The sequence below is a fragment of the Catharus ustulatus genome, chromosome 1 (assembly GCF_009819885.2).
Source record: "Catharus ustulatus isolate bCatUst1 chromosome 1, bCatUst1.pri.v2, whole genome shotgun sequence".
Taxonomy (NCBI): Eukaryota; Metazoa; Chordata; class Aves; order Passeriformes; family Turdidae; genus Catharus; species Catharus ustulatus.
In genome coordinates, this window is record NC_046221.1 from 55,006,377 (window position 1) to 55,028,491 (window position 22,115).

Below are 22,115 nucleotides of genomic sequence, written 5' to 3' on the forward strand. Positions count from 1 at the left end.
CCCTCACAAGAGCTCTATGAAGAAATTACCATCAGCGTTCAGCAAGTTTGAGTGTTGAATCATGATTTACTCGGAGAAACCCCAGCCCAGAGAAGCGGCACGTCTACGTCCTATTTACATACCCGAGTAAAAAGGCAGTGCTTCCTCCCACTTTCCAGAGAAACAGCCTGTTAAAACCTATAGAAATATTTTAATGAATACTGAATAGCTTGGATTTTCCTCTTGGGGGAAAGGAGCATCATACAGGTACTCTTTTACTTAATGACTGTGGATGTACTTGGAGCACGTCAGAACACTTGTGTTATTTTGTCTCTATTAAGTAACTTGCTAGGCAGAGCCAGGAGCCCTTTCTCAGTGCTGGTGGCCGGGCAGTGGAAGCGATAGGGGCAGATGTGGATCCTGTTATCCGTGTGCTAAATATGCGTTTAAAACTGCGTTGTTTCATTCCACGCACACACTTGGCCTTACACGTATTGGGAGCAAAATGACCAGAACGAGAACAGGACCATCCGCAGAGGCCGAGTGGGGTCCCCTGATTTCGGAGGGGCAGAAACGAGGCCGAAACCCCGGACATGCGGCCCCGGGGAGCGGATCGAACCTCCGGAGGGGCTTAGCTGCTCCCCAGTAAAACGCCTCGGTTCTTCCTTGCCCACACTCTTCTCCCTGGCGCTGCGACGGGACAGCTCTCCCTGAGGAGCGGGACGGGACAGCGCTGCTGCTGCAATCCCCGCCGGGACAGCCGCACTGCCGTGAGCCTCTGTCCCCACCACTACCGGGGGGGCACACACGGGAAGGCAGGAGCTGCGTTACGGCCACGCCGCTTTCTTGCGGGCAGTGGCGCAAATGCACGCTCATGCCTTTGGCAGCTGCCGGGCAGAAACTGCCGGGAAGTAGAAAATCCACACATACACACCCTTGCAAGGAAGAACGACTAAATTGTCTCGTCCCCGGTCTCATCTCCTCTCATCCTGTATTCCGGGACAGGTGGGGGGCCCGCCCCTTCTCCACCTGGGCGGGGAAGGCGCTGCCGGTTTCTCCTCCCCCTCCCCTCCTTGCTCCCTCCCCAGCCTCCTCCTCCTTGGCGTCCCCAGAGGGAGCCCCTGCGCTCCGCGACCGAGTGGAGAGCGCAGCCGGGCGCACCCCGTCCCACAGCCGGCTCCAGCCGCTCCGCCAGCCCTTGCGCACCCGCCGCCGCCTGCAGCAGGAGGAGCAGAGGTGGGAGGAGGAGGAGGAGGAGGAGGAAGGCAGCAGCCCGCCCGCATCGGGGCACGCACGTGTGCGCGCAGACCTCGACGGCCGCCCTCCAGCATGCTGCTCGGAGCCGCGCAGGGCAGAGAGCCGGAGAGGAGCTGATCGCTGCCGCGGGAGAAGAGCAGAGCAGGAGCGGCTCCGCGGAATCCTCCGTGCGCCCGTCCCGTCCCGTCCGACCCCCAGTCGCTTCGCCGAGGGAGCGGCAGTCCCGCAGCATGGGCGGCCGCAGCCCCCTCGCTGCCGGCGGGCCCCGCGGCGCCGCTGTCCTGGTGCTGCTGCTGGGGCGCCTCGCTCTGTGCCTCGCCGTGGAGGGAAAGAAAGGTAGGGGAACACAGGGGGCCAGGGCGCGGGGGTCCCGCCGCTCTTTGCCGGCTGCGTCCCGGGGGACCGGGGAGCCGGGGCTGAGTGCCGCGGCCTCCCCTGGGGAGAGGCGGAGGGAAAGTCCCGACTACTTATTTCCCTAAGAAAAGAAACAAACCAAAACAAAAATCCCACCCCAAAAACAGAAAAACAGGGAGAAAACCAAACCTGTAGAAGCGATCACGCAGCCCTGACTTCCTGATTCTTGGCTTATTTTCTTTTGTGGGGGTGGAGGAAATAAAAGGGAATAAGCCTTGGCACATCTGATCGGTTGTGCTTCACTCCTTTAGTGTTTCTTATTTTCTTCTTCCCCCCGTTCCCACATTGCCGGGTCGCTCCCCGGAGAGCGCTCCCCGGCTCAACCCAGCACAGCCGCTCCCGGTTCCCCGGCACCGTGGCGGCGGGGGTGTTCCCGTAAGCAGCGCTCTGGTAACCCGCTGTCGCTCTGACCTGGCCACCGCCGCTTGTCCTGTTCGAAAATAGTCATAGTAATAATAGAAAGAAGTGTACACCTGAGGAGGGGTGACTGAAAATTAGGGAGACTTCGTGTGAGTTATGGTTGCCCAGTTATCAGAAAGAGGGGCGGTTTATGCCTGCCCGACCCGGCGCGAAGGAGCCGCCGTCCCGTCCCGTCCCGAGCCTGCCGGCCCTGCCCGCCCGTCCCGGCGCTGCGTGGGAACAGCACGGCGGGGCTGGCTGTGGGGCTGCCGCCGGTGCTTGAGTTTTCCTGCTTTTCCTTGGGTTTTCTTTCCTTTCTTTCCTCCCTTGGAGAAGCTGTCTCAGAGGATGAGAAGACGTTTCTGGCCGGTCAGACCCGTCGCTTTTTCTTTGTGTGGTGTTCTCTTTTGTGAGTTTGGAGAGCAGGCCCCGGCTGCTGTTCCAGCCGGAGAGTAGTCCTCTTTATCTTGGAAATCTGCCAGCCAGAGGGAAAAAATGCAGATTTGGGTGGTTTGGTTTTTCTTCTTTTTCCTTTCATTCTTTTTAAAGAAAAAGCGGGAGAAGAGAATTATTACTTTCTAGAAGGGCTGATTTCATGGCTTATAGCAACTGAGTTAGTCTTTCGTGACTGTGGACTGTAAAGCTGCCCTGAAAGTGAGGAACACCCCATCCAAAAGAACTAGTTGCACAACCTTTAAAAAGCGGAAAGATTCTCTTGTTCCAGAAATCAAGTTCATACCTGTTGTTGATGTAACATGTGCAGTTTTTCTTTCCTGGTTTTCTTTTTATTTATTTATTTTTCCTCACCCTTTGAAGCTGATGAGAAGCAAAGTGCCTCCCACCTGCTCTGCCTGTCTTTTGAGATGCAGTCTCAGGTGCACATGCCCTGTATAGTATGTAAAAAGTGAGGAGAAATACCTTGTTTGTAATGTTTAATTCTATGTCTCATAAGCTTAGGAGGCTGCCAGTTTTTTGAGGATTACTAAATAATGGACAGCTACGTGATAAATCCAATAGAGTTTATTCTCAGGATGTTGTGTCAGCAAGTAACTGTTCCTCTGGTAAGAGCTGGAGGCTCAGTGGCATAGGTGAAGGCAGAAGGATTTCTTCAGAAAGCATTAATCAATTGATTGGACTTTATTAGTTACTCCCCACACTTGAAGATAAGCAAGAAAATTACTCAGAGGCACAAAATTAAGCAGCATCTGAGAATTGTGAGATATTGATTGGAAGCAACAGGTCCAGCAGGTAGTAGAGGATCCATGTATGTTGGGGACTGCCTCCTTGGTCAAATGATAAGATCTAGCATCAGAATTCAGAGAAATCCTGAAAGGAACTTGCTGTCATAAATATATGCAATGCTTCTGCAAGTTCAAACTGCATGTGAAATGACACTTCTTAAAACTTCAACCTGATTAGTTTTATTACCAAAAGAAGTCTCAAAAAAAGAAAAGGTGCCTGTCCTGCTGTTAGAAGAACATCAGAATCAGCCTATAAAATCCAATCAGGAGAATGTTTAAATAGTAATTTAAATACAATTGTCTTCTCCCAAAATTGTAGAATTCATTTTCTCCAAGGTGGATGAGAGAAAACTGGTTTTGTTATAAACTCTAGTCAATAAGATACAGGAAACAAAGTCTAATTGAACATATTCCAGAACCAAACAGCATTGCTCAAAAGTGAAATACTCTCATCACAGGGATCAATACCCGCCTCTGTCTACCTGCTCTGATGTTGACCCACATTAAGCACAGTGGAACTAATCTGGATTTCCACTAATGTACCCTGGGAGGCCTGCTTGGTAGTACTTGAGATAAATACCTGTGATAGCTGGCATGTAGCTTACACTGAATGGATTTGACCCGTGTCCTTCTTGTGTGCCAGTGCTCGGCGACATTGCTACAGTTCAGCAGATTGCTTTTTGTTGCTATATATTGGTTTTATATCTCTAGTTTTGATCTGTAACTGCAGCCCTTGTGGGATGGGAGTGTGCTGCTCCATGTCAGGAGTGTATGTGTGCAGGCGTGCTGGGCAGCTTGGGAGCTGCTGGAGTGGACTGTGGTAGCTTTCTGTGCCTGGAGTCTTATACAAAGGACTAAGTTCTTTAAGGGTATTGAAGTATTCATGTCCATGTGGAGTGAAAACCCTTGGTCTAATATCCTGTGCAGTGTGAGATCTGTGTGTAATTATATTGAGTATTGCTGCCCTTTACATCGTCTTGTAGTTTCTGCACTGTGTGTTATTCCATGCTTACTTGTGACAGATGTGTACAAGTAGATGAGTCTTTGTGGACTGTACATAGCTTGATCCAGTTACATGTAAGCATCCAGTGCCTTTTTAGCTACACTCCAGTGTAACCTGTCCGCTGCTCTGTGGAGCAGAGATCTGTCAGGAGAAGCCTGTGAGTTGTACCTGCTATGGGGGACTTCCAGGAGAAGGGGGCTGCCCACACATCCACAGCTTGGCTGAGGAATCAGCAGTGTTCTCTGTCTACGTGGTAGCAGGTGAGGAATGTCTTATACTCCTGTTAAAGCCCTGGGAGAGCTGGTAAACTGTTCTTTCGTTCCTGTGTTTGTATTACCACGGACACAAGTGGAATTTTCTATGTGGACAGGAGCTAGTATGTTTGTGTAGGTATTTATTATGTGAGTTCTTCTCTATGCAATCATTTATTATTTTCTATTATCCTTGGTAAATGACCAAACGTTTTTGGATTTGGAAGCTAAAGTAAATCTGCAGTCCTGATGGCAAATACAGTTAGATACTGATACAGCCCACTTTGGTGAGATAATAGAAATAAATAAATAGTGTTGAGTGTAGAGCTGCTTTTACTCCAGTGCCTCAGTGTGTGAATGCTTAAGAACAAAACCCAAAACTCATCAATAAAAGCAGTGAAGGTAAAATGCTAACAGTCATCTCCTTTATTCAGGCAATGTACAAAGTATAGTGACTGTGTGCAAAATTTTACTAGAGAGATTGTCCTCTCCGTAAAGTTTTGTGTAGCAAACTAGATGCTGAAGTGCTACTAAATACATGTTATTTCTTGCATCAAGAGTCTATTAAGAGATTTGCAGATAAATAGGAAATCACGATCAATGCCCTGGAGACTTTACAATCAGAGTAGTCCGTTGTAATTTATTTGTTAATTTATAAAGAGCGACTTTTGGGGAGTGTCATGCAATGCCATTATGGTCCTCAGGGCTGACTTTTGCATTTAGTTATCCATGTATCACTGAAATCACTGGGATATGCTAGCTTTAGCAGCAAGATAGCTGACTAGCCAAACCAGTTCCTTCAGAAAGTGTCCTTGTCTTCCTTGAGCACAAACTGCCTTTGCTTAATAGCTCTTCAGAAACAAGCCTAGTGAAAGGTTGACTTCATTTTCGGGAGGATGACAATACCTTCATGGAATGGTTTTGCATAAAAACTGTTGATGTTGCTACAAACTCTTGCTCTAGTCCAGATTTCAGTGGTATGTGTGCATCAGAGAGTAGAGTCACACTGTGTATGTGAGCGGGTTATCCCAGAAAGAACTGATACTCAAAATTGGTGTCAGCATGTTGTGTGGTGTGTTGTGTTGTGTGTTGTGTTGTGTGTTGTGTTGTGTGTTGTGTTGTGTGTTGTGTTGTGTGTTGTGTTGTGTGTTGTGTTGTGTGGTGTGTTGTGTGGTGTGTTGTGTGGTGTGTTGTGTGGTGTGTTGTGTGGTGTGTTGTGTGGTGTGTTGTGTGGTGTGTTGTGTGGTGTGTTGTGTGGTGTGTTGTGTGGTGTGTTGTGTGGTGTGTTGTGTGGTGTGTTGTGTGGTGTGTTGTGTGGTGTGTTGTGTGGTGTGTTGTGTGGTGTGTTGTGTGGTGTGTTGTGTGGTGTGTTGTGTGGTGTGTTGTGTGGTGTGTTGTGTGGTGTGTTGTGTGGTGTGTTGTGTGGTGTGTTGTGTGGTGTGTTGTGTGGTGTGTTGTGTGGTGTGTTGTGTGGTGTGTTGTGTGGTGTGTTGTGTGGTGTGTTGTGTGGTGTGTTGTGTGGTGTGTTGTGTGGTGTGTTGTGTGGTGTGTTGTGTTGTGTGTTGTGTTGTGTTATGTGTTGTGTTGTGTTATGTGTTGTGTTGTGTTATGTGTTGTGTTATGAGCACCAGCATTTACAGGTATAAGAACTTGTGTTAAATCTCACGTTAGACTTGGCTCTATATTGCAAAAGGGTTTGTGTAACACAAATTTGACTTGTAGAACTTTCATTTGAGGGAACCAGAAGTGGCTGTACTCACAGAAGCATCTTCTGACTGTCCTATATTGGGAACTCTTCTTGGGGTGATCTGACTGACAAACCTTTATAAATCTAGGCTAGTCAAATTCTGTAAAAAGATTACTTGCTAGGTAGAATAATTGTCGTTTTGAAATTGTGTGAATTGCATTAGGCATCTTCTGATTGTGTTTACAATTTCTTAAACCCCTGTTCTGTTGTACTACTCTCCTTGAACATCTACTAGTGGAAAATGGACTTTTGTCAGTCAGGGCTCATCTGGCACAAGAATCACATTCAACTTGGCTGGGAAATAACTAGCTTTATCAGAAGGTTATTAGGAAATGCAGCAGAGCTGTTATTTGCATCTCAGTGGCAGGATCATTCTCACTTTTTGATTCCTGCATTTGCTTTGTGGCAGTTGTAGGAGGCGTGTAGCCTACGATGAACACTCGAGCAGCAGTTTCTGTGTGACAGGGATAGTTGCCTGTCTCACACTCACCTCGATTTTAGCTTGAGCAACACATCTTGCTCTAAGTGCAGAACTTTCCTCTCTGGGTCCTGAGCAGTGCTTCACCCAGCACTTGTGATAGGGACTGTGGCCAGGAGCTGTGTGATGCTGAGCTCTGTGGCAGAGGAATAGGGATAATAATGAGGGGCCCTCACCGCTGGGATGCACCCTTCAAACAAGGCTTCTGCAATACCACATGCCTCTGCTGATGAGGGTGCTGTAAGAGCTGTGTTGGATGTGACTCATCAGAACTTCTCTGGTCCTGAGGACTGCTGCTGCTCATACCGCCCAGCTTTAGAGAGCTCATGAAATGCATGAGGACATGGAGGGACTGCACTATGGGATTACCAGCATTGTGTAGGTGTTGGTAGAAAGTGTTCAAATGAATTATGTTTTTCCAGGGATTAATGGTACACTGTGTGGAAATCCTCTGCTTTATATTTTGTGTGGACTTTGACAGTCCTTGTTCAGCTTAATACCGTACACACTGATCCTCTTAAGTACACATAGATTTGACCTTCTCCTGTGCCCCTTTTTCCAGGAACTTCCAGGAACACTGTTAGTAGGTACAGTATGAGACCTAGTGGTATTTCAGAAAATTCTGGTTATGTTACTTCTTGACTTCCAACTATGGCAAACGAAATTGTAATGCTTCCTTTTTTACGGCTGAATTCTGCTGACCTAACGCTATTGAGTAATAGTGTATTTTTTAAATTTCAGAAATAGTTACAGAACATTTGGCATTAGTACGTGCAGAAGTCATTCTTAAAGGGAATGTGGAAAAAAAAAAATGTACTCCTCTGTACAGAAAAGTTGGATCAAAATAAATGTCTATTTCTGCTGAAGCAAGATGGTTATTTATTAGGAACTGTGACATAACTTTGTAGTTTGTGTTATAGGGGCAACGTGTAGGTGAGGGTATTGGGCTCTCTATGCTTGATGTAATCGAGAGTTGCTCAAAGGAAGAAACATGAGAAACCTACCTGTGACATTTTGTGTTTAAACAGGAAATCTTCCTGATGTCCAGAGTGAAAAGATGTGGCCATTGAGCTAGCAAGTGCTACCACACCATACCTTTTAAAAATTATTTTTTAACCAACAGAAGGCATAGTTAGGAGAGAGACGCTCTGGATTTATCTATCCTGTAGGCATGTGTGAGCTTCCATTTGGAAGCTTCAATGCAAAGTGTGTTTTGCCTGTTGACAGATCCGTGCAAGGCAGATGCAGGGCTTCGCCTTCTGCCCAGCACATCTGCGTACATGAAAGTAAACATCTACGTGTTCTCATGCATGTTCTACTAGCAGAGTGCTTTGAATCACGGGTAGCTTTTGTTTGCTTCAGTGGTTGAAGAGGAAAAAAAGACCTAGAGAAAAAAGGATAATTTTCAGTCATACTGAAACAAGTATGTCAGGGGTGGTTTTAGCGAATTGAAAAGAAAAACAACAACAAAACACCAAGAAAAAAACCCTGTTTTAATATAATCTGGAGGATCAAATTTGACTTGAGACGATTTATTTTCAAGTTGGGTAAGAAGCAAAATGAAATGTCGTTTGAAATGAAAATTTGCAGGTTTATTTTGAAAATACCAGAATACCACTTGATTTTCTTATACCTCCCTCCCACTTAGTTTTTTGGCCAAGGCATGTTACTGAGCTTGGCTTAAAAAATTAAGGTTTTGGGAGTGGGGTAAACTGTCATTTGTATACACATTAATGGTTCTGCTCTGATCTCTGTGAACACTGAGATAAATGAAGTCCAAAATGCCTGTGATCACTTTTTTCTATTTTCATAAATTGAAATAATGGAATAGTAAAAATAATGAAATAGGGATACATAGATATGTATAAATTAAAAGAAACTTGGTATTCATTACCTCCCTGGCCTTTGCATGGTTGGTGTTCTCACCATGCATTGCTGAGCTCCAGAGTAGGAGCCCGAGCTTTGCAGGCTCCTTGCTGGAAGTGCAGGAGCAGGCGGGCCAGGGCTCTGGGCAGACAGGGTGACACTGTCGAGAAGTGGCAATGCCCCAAGGGCCGGCAACACTTCTGTGTGGATTAAAAACCTTATTGTCCAGCAGTTACCTCTCTCTGGTTGCTTTACCTTGCAAAGGTGCTGTGTGGAAGGTGGGTAGCCTCCCCAGGAGTATCCTCTAGCTCCTTAAAAAGCTGAGGGATTTTCTAGCCCCCTCCATTCCAAACTGAAAAACTGAAAGTATTCAGGACCAGCAAAGGCAGTTGTGCCAGAAACACTCTGCCAGGGTAGATGGTTCCTTCCTGGGAGCAGAGACCAGTGGGGTTGGATGAGTTGGCAGGGACTGTGCCAGACAGGATATTTTCTGGGTAAGAGGTGGAAGGAAGGAGAAGAGGATATAAACCAACTGTCTTGATGACAGGATAGTAGCATTTTAGCTCTGGCTTTTATAAGAAGAAAGTTATCACTTTGTGGGAATGGGGTTTGTGTGTTGTGTAATCAACTTGGTGGCATAATCCCTACCTTCCCACCACCAGATTCTGAAGTAAATATGAAGATAACAAGGAAAGCCCTGAAAATCAGCCAGTCTTAGCACTGGGGCACTGCAAGCTCTACAGCACTTTTCCTAGATAGGGGAAAGTATTGTTTTATCTATCATAGTTCAAGGGATCGAAGCCACAGAGACTTTGAATGTTTGCCTGAGGAAATACATCTGGCCACTGATGAAGTTACCTGCTAGTATTTTGGCCTCTCACCCCATGCCCAAGCCAATGATAAACACTGCCTGGAGTTGAAGGTAACCAACATCCTACTTGGGCCTTATTCACAAGCTCTGAAAAACTGTCTCATGTGCAGCATCATTCCTTCCCTTTCCTGAAGGCCCTTCTGTGTGCCCTTCCCTGGGGACATGTCCCTTGCTGGAAGCTGGCCGGAGCCTGGGATGAGGTGACCTGTGGTGGCTTGCATCTGGCTTGGCTCCTGGTGGCTGAGGCGTGCTCACTCCCTGCCCGAGGTAGGGCTCAGCGTGCCTGGCCCCTTGCTCCACTGCCCCGGGGAAGCCCCAGCAGATCCTGAAATAACGCAGTGTGAGACAGGAGCTGCAAATCAAGGTCGGGCGTAAGCAGATGTAAAGTCTGAATTGTTTCTTAAATTATGCTTTCTGTGTAGCTGCAGCATAGTTATTATGGCAGTTTTCACATTTGCAAGGCCTAACTTACAAAAAACCCTGAAACCAACCAATCAAAATGAAAAATAATGAAATTGTAATTTCTTCTGTCTGGGAATATGTATTCACTCCCCCTCCCCCATTAAGGTCTGAGACGTATGTGTGATTCTGAAAGTTGAGTTTGATTCACATCTGAGGCAGTGGATGTTTCTTCTTAAGAGGTGTGTACTTCAATTCTGCAAAGTGAAGTTATGGCTATATGTACAGTTCCCTATTACTAAGCAATTATTTGATCTTGAAAATGCCAATGTTTCCATTGCATTATTAATTCATGACTTTGGAATTAATTTTTTTAAAATTAAATTCACCATGTTTTTGTAGAACAATGATGTTTTCTGAAGTTGACTCAGGTAAGACTAAAGCAGGAGGCAGGGTTCGAGGAAGAAGCTTGTTTTAGCAGTTGGGTCAGTTATTTCAACAATGCCTTTAGCAAAGAAGTAAGAGGCTGTTTGCACAAATCAGTAACTAGTTCACATGATTCAGATTGAATCATGTAGCTCAAGTCATTTGAATAAATAAATGACTTCTAGTAAGTGAGACAACCTCTGCAATTAGGATGGCATACTGCATATTTCATGTTATTTATTATGTGGTTTTCAATAGATATGATTAAGCTGGTTTACGCTTGGAATGCTAGGTAGCATTTCAACACAAGCCACTTAATCAGAGCTCACATTAAAATGAGGTGCACATTTGTTTTGTCAGGTGCCATTGTACTATATCTTCTACGTTTATATTTTCTTATGAATTTTCTACAAACAGATACTTAACAGGAAAAAGAAGCCACCTGGCCATAGAAACTTCCATGTTCTGTATTTGTAGCGGAAAAATCCCAAGCAGGTGCTTCCCAAATATTTACAGTTGCTGCAGTCTTATCTTTCCTTCATGTCTTATTTGGCCATCAACTCCCATGGATGTGCATAACCAGAGGTGCAGAAAACTGCATTTCTCAGATGTGTTTGTGGATTACATGCTTTCCCTGATGTTTTCAAGGGGATTAAGCTTCACCTGCAACTTCTGCTCTCGGGTTTGGACTTGGGATGAGACCATTGCAGTTCAATGTAGAGGACAAGGTCTGCTTGTCCTTTGTTTCTCAATGTTGTTATTTTGTAGTTTGTTTTAATTTTAAGTAGCTATTTTATCGAACTAAAAAATCCCAGGTGGTTTTGATGTTGTGAAAATAATATTTTAAAAACATATATGATCACTTTACTACTCTGTCATACCTGTTTGTACCATGTACAAAGCAATGTTAATTTAAGAAAATATGCTCTGGCAAATGCAAAGGCAATATGATATGGAGAATAGGTAAGATTTGGAGCCTACTGACCAAGTAATCGTGAGCTCTATTCAGGATAAAATTTTGCTATCATATTTCTTTCCAACTTTTTCAGTTAATATAACATGAAAGGTACATTAAACACAAGGGATACCTATTTGATAACGAGACTTTCAAAATAATGAAGATAACAGATCTTCATTTTGCATATGTGGTTACTGTTTCTTCTGAGAGTGGTAGTTATAGTTCTCCTACCTGAAGGCATTGGTGGGGAATTTTACACGAGCTTTAGAAGCTGGGGAAAAAAATGAAACCTTCTTCATTTCCTTTAATCATTGGGAAGGTACATCTGGGATAGGAGCAGATATGACTAATGTTTGACAAATTTGTTTCTCACTTGCTAAATCTGAAGGTTCACAGATCATCTACTGGGCACATGATGATGAGGAAACTTTCTCTCACAAAAATGTGGGGGAGGCATGCTCAAGTCTGAGTGACTGTTTGGCATGATGTTTTGGAAACTGCTGAATAGCGAGGCCCTTTAGTGAAAATCTAAGTTACAAGAGTAGAGTGTTTTTTCTCCATTTTTATTGCAACCTATTTCTCATGAATGAAATTTTGACATTCTCACTTCTTGAACAGGTTTCAATTTGTTACACTGCTCTTCAGACTAGTTCAGCACCAAAAACATGCCTTTCTTTTTTCTTTCCCATTAAAAACAAACAGAAAACCCCAAGTGAAAAACCGATTAAACCAGAACAAAACAAACCAAATTTTTTGGAAGCAGAAGTGTTAGTTGGTAAAATCCTGACTCTGGAAGTTGATTTGTCACAGCTGGACCATAATTGAAGCTGTGAGTTTTCCACATGAACATGGGTTTTACACCACAGAGCAGTGTGTACAACATGGGGCCCTTGGCTTTTGAGGAGAGCTGGGAAATGGTGGAAGTGTAACTGACTTCTCTCCCTTTAGTCTGGCTCTGAAAACACTCCTAAAAAACCAAGCTGTGGAAAACCAGTAGTAACAGTCACATCTCCCTTCCTTCAGGTAATGACCCAGGTCTCTCCTAATGGAGACCTGTGGTAATGTGAACAGAAGATGAATTGTGCCTAGCAAGAGAATTTTTTCCACCTCCGGATCCATATTTTTGACTGGTATCAGAATGCTGAGCTGGTCCTTAGTGAGACACAATGGCCAGCAGGGCACTGGCTGCCCATACAAATGGACCATTTGGTGTTTAGCTTTCTAATGAAAGAAGTCCCTTCTAGCTGGTGCTTGTGTACCCAAACACGTTGGGGACAGAGCACAGGCTTCTATTCAAAGTTTCACTCATGTAGCAGAGGAAGGTCAACATGAGAATTGAGCTGGTATCTGTGCAGCAGACTGAGTGAGGTGCTTAAGGTGCTATCAGCTCCACACTTCTCCTTTATTGCCATTTTTGTAACATCTGGGTATATACTGATGCCATTACAATTACCCCCAGATTAAGGCAGAAGTTCAGTCTTCGAGAGTAGGAGCAGCAACAAGTATTTCAATTGTATTTGAAGTATTGCAAAGTATTTCAAGTCAAATTTATGTTATGTGGTGAGCTTCCTCCTGCCTGTAAAGATAAGTAATTGAGTTGCAGCATTTTTAATTTGGTGTAGAAGCCATTTGTAGTACCTGGTTTGACTTCTTGCAGAGGTGAAGTCGAAGCTTGAGCATCTTCAGTTATCTGGTCGAATCTCATTATTTCTTAAAACATCTGTTTTAGGATACATACCCTGTTAGTGGATTAGTTTGATATTTGTCTTTTTGTTTTGAATCTGAAAGGATGACCACTGAAATGCTCTCTTATTTCCATCTGGTCTTCAAAAAGTAATTAGGTGTTGAACAAGGGTATTGTCAGTCTGTTTCCTACCTAATAAGCTCATCAAGGTGCTCTTGTTAATGATTTTATTATTTCAAATCTGCTCTTGTTCTCGCTTTCCAACCTTAATGAGGCAGATCCCCTAGGCAGCATCAGTTTGTCGCAGTTGTCTATGGTAGATGAACTAATCCAGCACCAAGGAAGTTCGTGTTCAGCAGTGTGTAAGATGCTCCCATCAGTATGTGCAGATAATTCTTGCTGACACATTAAAGACTTAGCATGCACAAAAAAGGAAGAACAGACTCTTTTTCTAAATGAGGGTCATCTTGATTTGAACAGCAGCAGTCTGGTTTGCATCAATGAGCACATGTTATTCAGTGAATTAAGAGTAAAAATAGCTAATTAACACCTTCTCTATTTCTTTTCTGTCTGGTCATTAGTTACTAGGAGCCAAATTAATTCCTGACAGCATAGGGCATGGAAGGGTGTCAATGACAAACTGGGATGAAGAACTGAATCCTTTGATGTTCTGGAGAGAAATATTGCCTTTTTAATTGTATTACCTGTATCATGTAATTTAATACACATATGCTAACATCTGTGTTTTGTATTTCAACTTATGAAGAGAAAATCTGAATTGGCTGTTGGAATTTTTGAAGAAGAGCTATTTTATCCTGTTTAGTATGGTACCTATTGGATCCTATCTGTGGACTAAAATATAGTTTCAAAGACTCAGATCGTTTCAGAAACAGCAAACATATGACTTCTAAGTAAACAGACCGATTATAATAGAGAGGATTAGAAAACAGATTGTTGTGGGCCAACATCGGACTACTGAGAGAGATGATATCGTACTGGTAATCACACTGTTGGGTTTAATGGTCCATAAACTCTGATAAAAGCTTTAGTAAAATTGTCAACAATAATTCTATCCATTGTTAGATTGCCAGTGAACGTCTTCAGGTCCTGGAATAAATTGCTACCATCAATGGTGTTTATGTAATTTCATAAAATAAGGCTTTCACTCTGAAGATGTAATAACTCTAACAACAAATAATAAAAAATAATGTCAGATAAAAATTAATTACTCAGGTCCACAATTGCTGTAGGTGCCTCTTACCTGGCCTGGGCTGAGGTGGCTTTATATCTGAGGTTCCTGTGTGTAGGGGGCAGGCATTTTTTCATTGCTTCTGCCAGTTGCTCACTAGATCAGCAGAAACAGGCCATGTCAGTGCAGGGTTTGTGTTATAAAATATAATAAGCTTAAACTATTTTTTAATTTCTACTCTGTTGTTAGCTTTCATTCTGGGTTTTTTTGGCATTACAATTAATAGAACATGAACATTAAAAAGGCTTAATTACTTTCATAAGCATTAATACTCCATTTAAAAAAAGAGGTGCAGAAGCACCTAAATGTTGTCTATAACTTGCAAGCTGTGTCAATGTATGGTCCCTTTCAAATTGTTTTCACAGCTACTACCTTCCTATCTCCTTTTTATTCCCCTCATCCCTTCCACATGATTGGTTAGATAAATTATTGGCTGTACTGTGATGCAAAATGGGCTTAAATCCAAAGTGGGAAGAGAAGGAAGTTCTTTTGCAAGAAAATAAATAGCACAGGGTATTTAACAGTGCATTAAGCAACATCGATTTTAATACTGCACTGATAATGCAGTGAGGACAGCAGGAAGAGATGTCATTAGTTTAGTCAAGCGGTGAATTGCTCCAGCTCTGATATTTTGTTGGTGATATTCAACACATTCAGTGCATAAGCATTGCTAATACAAAGCTTAATGAAGAGTTGAACATGGACTTTCCACCTCTGCAGCATGGGATAGAAAGGAGGAGCTGGTTTACATGCCTGTAGGTAGAGTTTCATTTTTATACTCTGGGAGGGAGGGGAACAGAAATGTGCTAAATAGACATGAGGTCTGTCCTTCCAGACTTACTACTTGCCATATTTATTTGCTTTATTTTCTTTAGGGGATTAATGCTAGAGGTAGGAAAGTATCTTGTGGGAATATATTCTCCGGTCTTCATCTATACAGCTTCAGGAGTGCTTTACCCCAGAAAATACAATTTTTAAGTTAATGATCATAAATGGCCCATTGATAAACTTACTTGCTCCATCTCCACTTTCCTGACGTACTTGACAGTGGGTGGTAAAGTGGAATTCAAGGAGGGCTCAAAATTATTTGGCTCCCCAGCTTCAGAACGTGCAACTTTGAAAAAAAGCATTTCAGCTACATGCATGGAAGCTTATGGAAAAGGTAAAATTATGGAGAGCTGGAGGAGAAAGAAAAAAATCTGGATCTCTTGGTTCTCGGTTACAGTAACACTGCAGCAGGGACCTACATTTTCTCTTCAGGCTCAATCCAGCAAACCATAGGCATCGTATGCCTTTGAAGTCTATGGATATTTTGCCTGCCACTGCAGGTCCAGGATTTTTTTATTACTTTATTTGCCTAAGAAAATTCTTCTCATCTAGTTTAAAGGGAAAAACTGATATGGAATACCACACTGTGTTATATGAACACTATGCCAAAAAGTAATTCTCCCAAAACAGAAGGTAAGATTATAATCACATCCCAAGATTTTATGGTATCAGTGTTACAACTTGCAATGAGTCTTTTGCCTGGATAAGGCAAATAAGTATAGTAAATAGATATTCTGGTAATTGTCCTTCCACTTTCTTTTCTGAAAAGATTGTTTCTAGATATATTTTTGGATGTGATTAATATGGGTGAATTCTTTAGGGTCTCATGGATTAGCAAAAACAAGAGATCTCTAAACTTGCTGGAATGAGCTTGATGGAGTTGAGTGGCATTTCACTCATAACACTGGATGTGTTGAAGCCAAAATTTTTACACGGGAGCTCTTGCAAAGAAGTGTGTGTGTAGCATACCTCTCTCTCTTCCTGAGAACTATTTGCTATAGGCCTGAGATGATATGTTAATATGTAATTCTTAGTATATAGAGGCCTCTGGCACTCTTGCTTTATCATTTAAGAAAAAATGGTGTTAGCACAGCAACTGCTATGCCACACGGTACTGAGGCAGCTCCCATCTATGTAGTGCTTATAAAAGTACATTTAACAGATTTCTAAAGTGCATGTAGCTAAAGTGGGAGTAGGAACTTAACACTTGGTGAATGCTACAGTGGAAGGAGATCATGATGTAGAGAAGTTGAGAAAAGTTCTTAATGGAAATAAATAGCAATAGATCTAATTCAGCAAGCTCTTTGGTGGATGCATTATTTCAAATCTGTGTGAAATCCCTTTGAAATCAGCTGAGTTCTGTGAAGGGCTAGAGTTTGTACAGGTTCAAGAGTCTCATTCTACAGGTGACAAAAATTGCATTGTGAAAGGGAGTGATGGTTCTGAGATGTTCCAGTGGGTGACACTTTTGTAGGGTGTGACTGGTGAGGGCAGATACCTGGCATTTCTCTACAGTGAGCCACTGAAAATGATTGAAAGGGAAGTAATGAGTAACTGGAAGTATCAGAAGTTTTGATTTATGGGTAGTTTTGAATTTTGGACAAGGTTTCTTATTATTTGTGCATCACCTGCGTTTGATATAGTAAGGGATCTGTGTTGAGGTGTGTGTATATAAATATGCTTTGTTGTCTAGTAAACATTAGAGCGGTACATTGTAGAAGTTTTTGTACTATAAAATGTGATTGTTTTAGGGGAGGCAAAAGACCTAGGAGAGACTTGGAAAGGCTTTAAGTTAGTCTAGACCTCAGAGTGTAAACCTAGGTGAGTTTTCCTTTTAAGACACTGAAGTGTAAGAAGACCCTGCTATAGCTGGATGTTCACAGCTGAACCCAAGCCCTGGTGAAGCTGTAGATTGTCATTAAAATGCCTCTGAAAATTCACAAGTTTTGCATGAAAGGCATGCTGGATGTAAGGCAGCTTTCCCTTCCTAGTCTGGGTCAAGTAGGCACAAACATTGAAAGATCAGTTTTGGATGATTTTTTAACCTCTTTTACACCTTCACTGAAGTACAACCCACAGCACTTAAGCTGATATTCCTTCTCTCTAATCCCCATTCTGAGCTTTCTCATGGATTGTCTCTCTTGGTAACTACCTTTACTGTTACTCTTACTTTAGGATGGTGGAGCAGGTTTATACTTGATAACCATCCTACAGCCTCAGTATGTTTTGTTTGAACAAATGCCAAAAGCACTTGGAAGTTCACAGAGTTAGTCAGCAATAGTGACTGTATCCTGGGACTGGAAACAGCACCTTTGTGATGCTGTCCAAAACACTAAGGAAAACTGATTGAGAGGGTCCCTTAGAAGTTTCTTCAGAAACTCAATTTAGTTCTGGTACAAATATGCCGGGGGAGTCCAGTTCATGAAAGATATTTCATGCATGTTCCCAGTACTGTATTAAATGAATAGGTGAGTAGTAAAAGTGTTCAGACACGCAGCAGGTATGATAATTTGCCTGAGACAGCAAAAAGAAGTCAGTTTGTGGTCCAAAGCAGAATTTTTAATGATATATTTTGTTATTTGTATGTAATACTTTAAATGCACTACAGCAAAAATTGAATGCAGGCAGTGATTTATCTCAGAAATACTCATCCACCTTCAAAAATCCAGCCTGTCTGCCTGATATCTAATTAATCACTCACTTCTGATGATAAACTCCATGTTATGTTGAGAATGCTTTCCAGCACTAACAGGTTTTAAACAAACTTCTTGAGATGCATATTGAAAATGTTTTTTGAGACATAAAGGCAGAAAAGCTTAGAAGTCTGATGACTGTTTATCTGAAAGGAGCTCCCAGGGACAGAGGAATTGGGTTCACCATTTGTAGTACAGTAATTTCACAATTATAAGCTGCACCATTTTGACTAAAATTTTGGTCTGAAACCAAAGTGCAGCTTATAATCAGGTGCGGCTTATATACGGACAAAGAACAAAAAGTTGCTGTTTTAGTTTGGGGGACAGGTGTCTACTGAGAAAGGCAGGAACTTCTCTTTGAAATGGAGAATGTAAACCCTCCAACCCTCCCTCCAAATTATTATAATTTTGAAATCAAGGGGCTTTCAGGCAAAAATATGGGAATTAGGAATAACAGTTCTTTTCTAGGGAAATTCAAATAGAAATATAGTACTACAAAGAAACAAAGTCCAAACCCTGACAAAGTCAGAGTACAACCTGACACCCTGACAGGCAGGGTGTTGGTAGCAGTCCCATTAAATGGTGACTGCATCCTCCTGCAGTGACAGATGTGATTCAGTTGAAGCAGTGCTCCTGCAGAAGGTGCAGTTTCCCTCCAGAGGTCCAGTGGTGATGTGGAGAAATCCAGTTTTCCTCTGGAGTCCAGTGGAGAAAGGGGCTACCTTAGTGTCCCAAAACCTGTGTTTTCATCTTGGTAAGAAATGTTGGACTCTTCCCCCAGGCTGGAGCAACTTCCAATGGGACGAAGTAATTGTATCAGTCACACAGTGGGACTCAGTGGGCCATTAGCAGAAAATGACTCGCTGGAGGAAGGATGGGTTGTGAAAAGATAAAGAACAATGCCCCACCTGGTTTCAATGGATGGGCCATTAGCAGAATATCTGCCATTGAGATAAGGATCACTGCCCCCACCCTCGACAGATGGTGATAGAATAGATACCTTTTATCACACTCTGTATTGTAATGTGCGACTTATAATCAGGTGCGACTTATAATCAGGTGCGGCTTATGTATGGACAAAGAAGGAAAAGTTGCTGAAACCCAGAAGTGCATCTTATAATCAGTGCAGCTTATAATCGTGAAATTACTGTAGTTCAACCAGGTAGGAAATTTATTTGTTCATCTGCTCACAGAGACGTTGAGAGGACAGTCTGTTTTGAATTTTAAAATTAAATGCAGTGGCATTATTTCAGTAGATAAAGTTCAGGGTCTTGCCTAAAGGATATGGTGGTAGGTATGGTTGATACCTGAAAATGATATTTTGTCCCTAACTCACAGCCTGTGCAAAAGGGAAAGTGAGTGACTGATGTCAGGGAGAGGAAGCTTCCCAAGGTGTAGAAAGTTATTTCATGGATTCCATATTTCATTGCACCAGATTTATTATATTGCTTAGAACTCCCAGTTTAAAATGCATGTGTTCTCTTGCTGTGTCTCCAGATTGTATACAACATGATATGCTAAAGAGAGAGAGCTTGCTTTTGCTATGGACTAAGTTAAGCACCAGAGGCTTCTGAAAGCCAGGCATGTTTGTTAGCATATTTTCATTTATAGGAAGGAATAGCAAGCATTTACCTCTGCTGCAGGCAGCTGCATGGGGAGTTGTTATCTAAAGCTGACAGTACTTTTACATGCACAGGTATGAAAAGGGGACTGTAAGTGTCTGCAGTACTGTGATATGAAAACATAAGGTCACATTCTACCATTAGGCAAATCTTCTGCAGCCCTGCTGAAATGCTGAGGTACTGTGCTCAGATCTGAAAGCAGACCTGGATCTACAGTCAGGAAAAGCAATGTTCAAAAGCAGGGATGCAAGTCTTTCAGGTTTGCTCCCAGTCTGAGCTGTCAGGTGTAAAGAACTTGTTTTAAAAAAAAAGTTTGTCCTTTATGATTCATTGTAGATAAGTCCTACCATAGTCTGACAATTACTTTTCATTGTTTTGGGTGTTTATTTCAGGCCACTGTAACTGCAGTAAGAAATTTTGCATGGAAATCATAATCTATTGAAGATAAAGCAGGGGATTTTGGCTTAGTGTCTCAGAATAAGTTCTGGAAGAAATATGCCCAAGAAAAAGATACACCAAGGAGGAGCTAAAATTACCTGAATTCAAGTATCAAATCCTCAGCAAGCTCTGGATTTTGGGGAGAGCTTTGGTTTTGATTTTGTTTGGGTGGGTTTGACTTGACTGTGTAGGGATCAGAATAATGGATTTCCCATGAGATAGTCAAAAGAGGATTATAAAATCAGGCTCTGTGTATTATAGTTGTCTACATTGTTGTATAGATTTGATATGGTCTAAATCCCACCCCACTCCTAACCCCAAGTAATTGTGCATTATCAAGAATTATGTGCTGCAATACAAGGTGTGTGCACTAGAGACTTCATTTTCTTAGATGTAAAACAAAGGGTGAGTGAAGCTGTAGCAATGTGTAAGTGCTGAGGTCTTAAAAAGTGTTTGTGTGTGCATGTTTGGAATCTGCCACAAGATCCACTGATCTGGGGAAATGTACCTGTTACTAGTTGCCTCTGACTTTCCAAGGAGTGTGTGGGCATCCTTGAGTGCCAAATGCTGGGCTGGGGCTGCTGCTGGGTAGGTGATGCCTCTATGGGAGCAGCTGTAGGAAGGCTCTGCCTGCCCCATGGCTCCTGGCACTGCTCACAGCCTTGGCATGCTGGCCCAGCTCTCCACCTTTGCTCTTTGGCCCCTGCTTGGCATCTGCAACCTCCTCGATAAGCTGGGAGGTTGTGTTTGGGTTAGGCATGATTCACACTGTTAAAACTTCTCTAGGTGAGGGCTGTATAACAGCTTCCTTAAGATCTCATTAATTTATCTGTCCATGGCATTTTCTCCCAAACTCTGTCAGAGCTTCTAAGTCGTGGACCAGGAGAAAACATGATTGGGGAGAGAAAAGAAACTTTTAAAGCTTTGAACTATATATTGTCTACAAATTGCCATTGGCCATGGCTGCATATTTATTAGTTTACAGCTTTAGGATATTCTGCTTTCATTAATATTGAGAATTAATCTGCACTGTGTTTTTCTGCAGCATAGCAGCAAACCCTAGGCTGAATACAAATCAGGTTTTTTGCTGCAATCCAAATTCAACTGTGGGTAAAGAAGATATTTATGAGGCACCTACATAGCATAGTGAATTCTGGTCTGAGTGTTTACTTTTTGTTTTTGTTTTTTTGGCTGGATTTTGGCTGTTTTTTCAGTGATACTACTGCAGCATGTCAGGATAACAGGTGGGATATTTACATCTCCATCCTTGCTTTCTTTTTTTATAGCATTTGGTGTCTTAGAGGTCTAAGGACTGCATAACTTATTTTCATTGAGACAGAGTTTGGTCCATTGGCAAAATCTCATTGCAATAGCTGCTTTGCAGATCTAACATGATTTCTCAAGACAAAAGGCCTTTATGAAGTAAAAGTAGCTCTGTAATATTTGGGAAGCCTGCAAAAGGTGCTGCACAACTTCTGCGCTTAACTACTGTATCACAAGGATACTTGCAAACTGGCCAGACTGAGCCATGTAAAAGAGTCTCCTTGGTCAAAGCACCCGATGCCTTTTTTGGTCATGTTGCGTTTGCTTTATTTTCTCCTGAGGTGGGATAGGCATATTCCTTTGCCCAACCACTTACCTGTGCCCTCACCATAAGTTTTCAGCTGACTGAGCATTCTCAGGGCTGATTCGTGCCTCTGGACAAAGCTTCATAGGAAGGAAAAGGATCTCATAGTTGGGAAGAATGAAGAAGAGCACCATATGATGGCTGTCCATTCTATGATCTGATTCAAAAGATGGTCCTTCCCCACAATTTTTATTTGTTTTTAATTGAATATTTTCTTTTAAATTGTGTGCATTGGACAGGCAATGCAAAATGCCCTTGATAACTTCATGGTGTTTTGTAAATGTGTGTTTGTTCTTCAAGCTTGTTTTGTACCTTTGTCCTGGGCTCCATTTTATTGGCAATTTAAATCCATTAGAAAGAGAAACAAGTCTCCACAGATCCTGTTATGTACAACAGATTCACATTTAAATTTGGAGTGTAATCATGCACAAACATTGACTTGACCAGTATTGCTACTGGCATTCCTGTTAAGTGGATAGTTTAAGGCTTAATGACCCCTTTGAAACCAAGTGCTTGCTTTCTGTCATGTATTGATGGTACTGTGTGAGGCCAGCAATTGAATTTTTTTATTTTTCCAGTGGTTTTTAGAGAACGTTTCACTACTAGCCTGGTTTGTTCGCTCCATTACCCTCACTGGTGAAGATCGGTTTGGACAGGACATGAGCCATCCAAACCCAGCTGGTTC

At 42.6% G+C, this 22,115-nt stretch overlaps 1 protein-coding gene across 2 annotated transcripts in view; it reads left to right on the top strand.

Annotated features, from left to right (window-relative positions):
* Positions 1–1,142: 1,142 nt before the first annotated feature.
* The window catches only part of EGFR (epidermal growth factor receptor), a 166,131-nt gene continuing 145,158 nt past the window's right edge, over positions 1,143–22,115 (top strand). For both annotated transcript variants that reach the window (XM_033065553.1, XM_033065562.1), the window contains exon 1: positions 1,143–1,572. In XM_033065553.1, the coding sequence (XP_032921444.1) occupies positions 1,467–1,572 (106 nt within the window). In that variant the 5' untranslated portion in view covers positions 1,143–1,466. The remainder of the gene's footprint in view (positions 1,573–22,115) is intronic.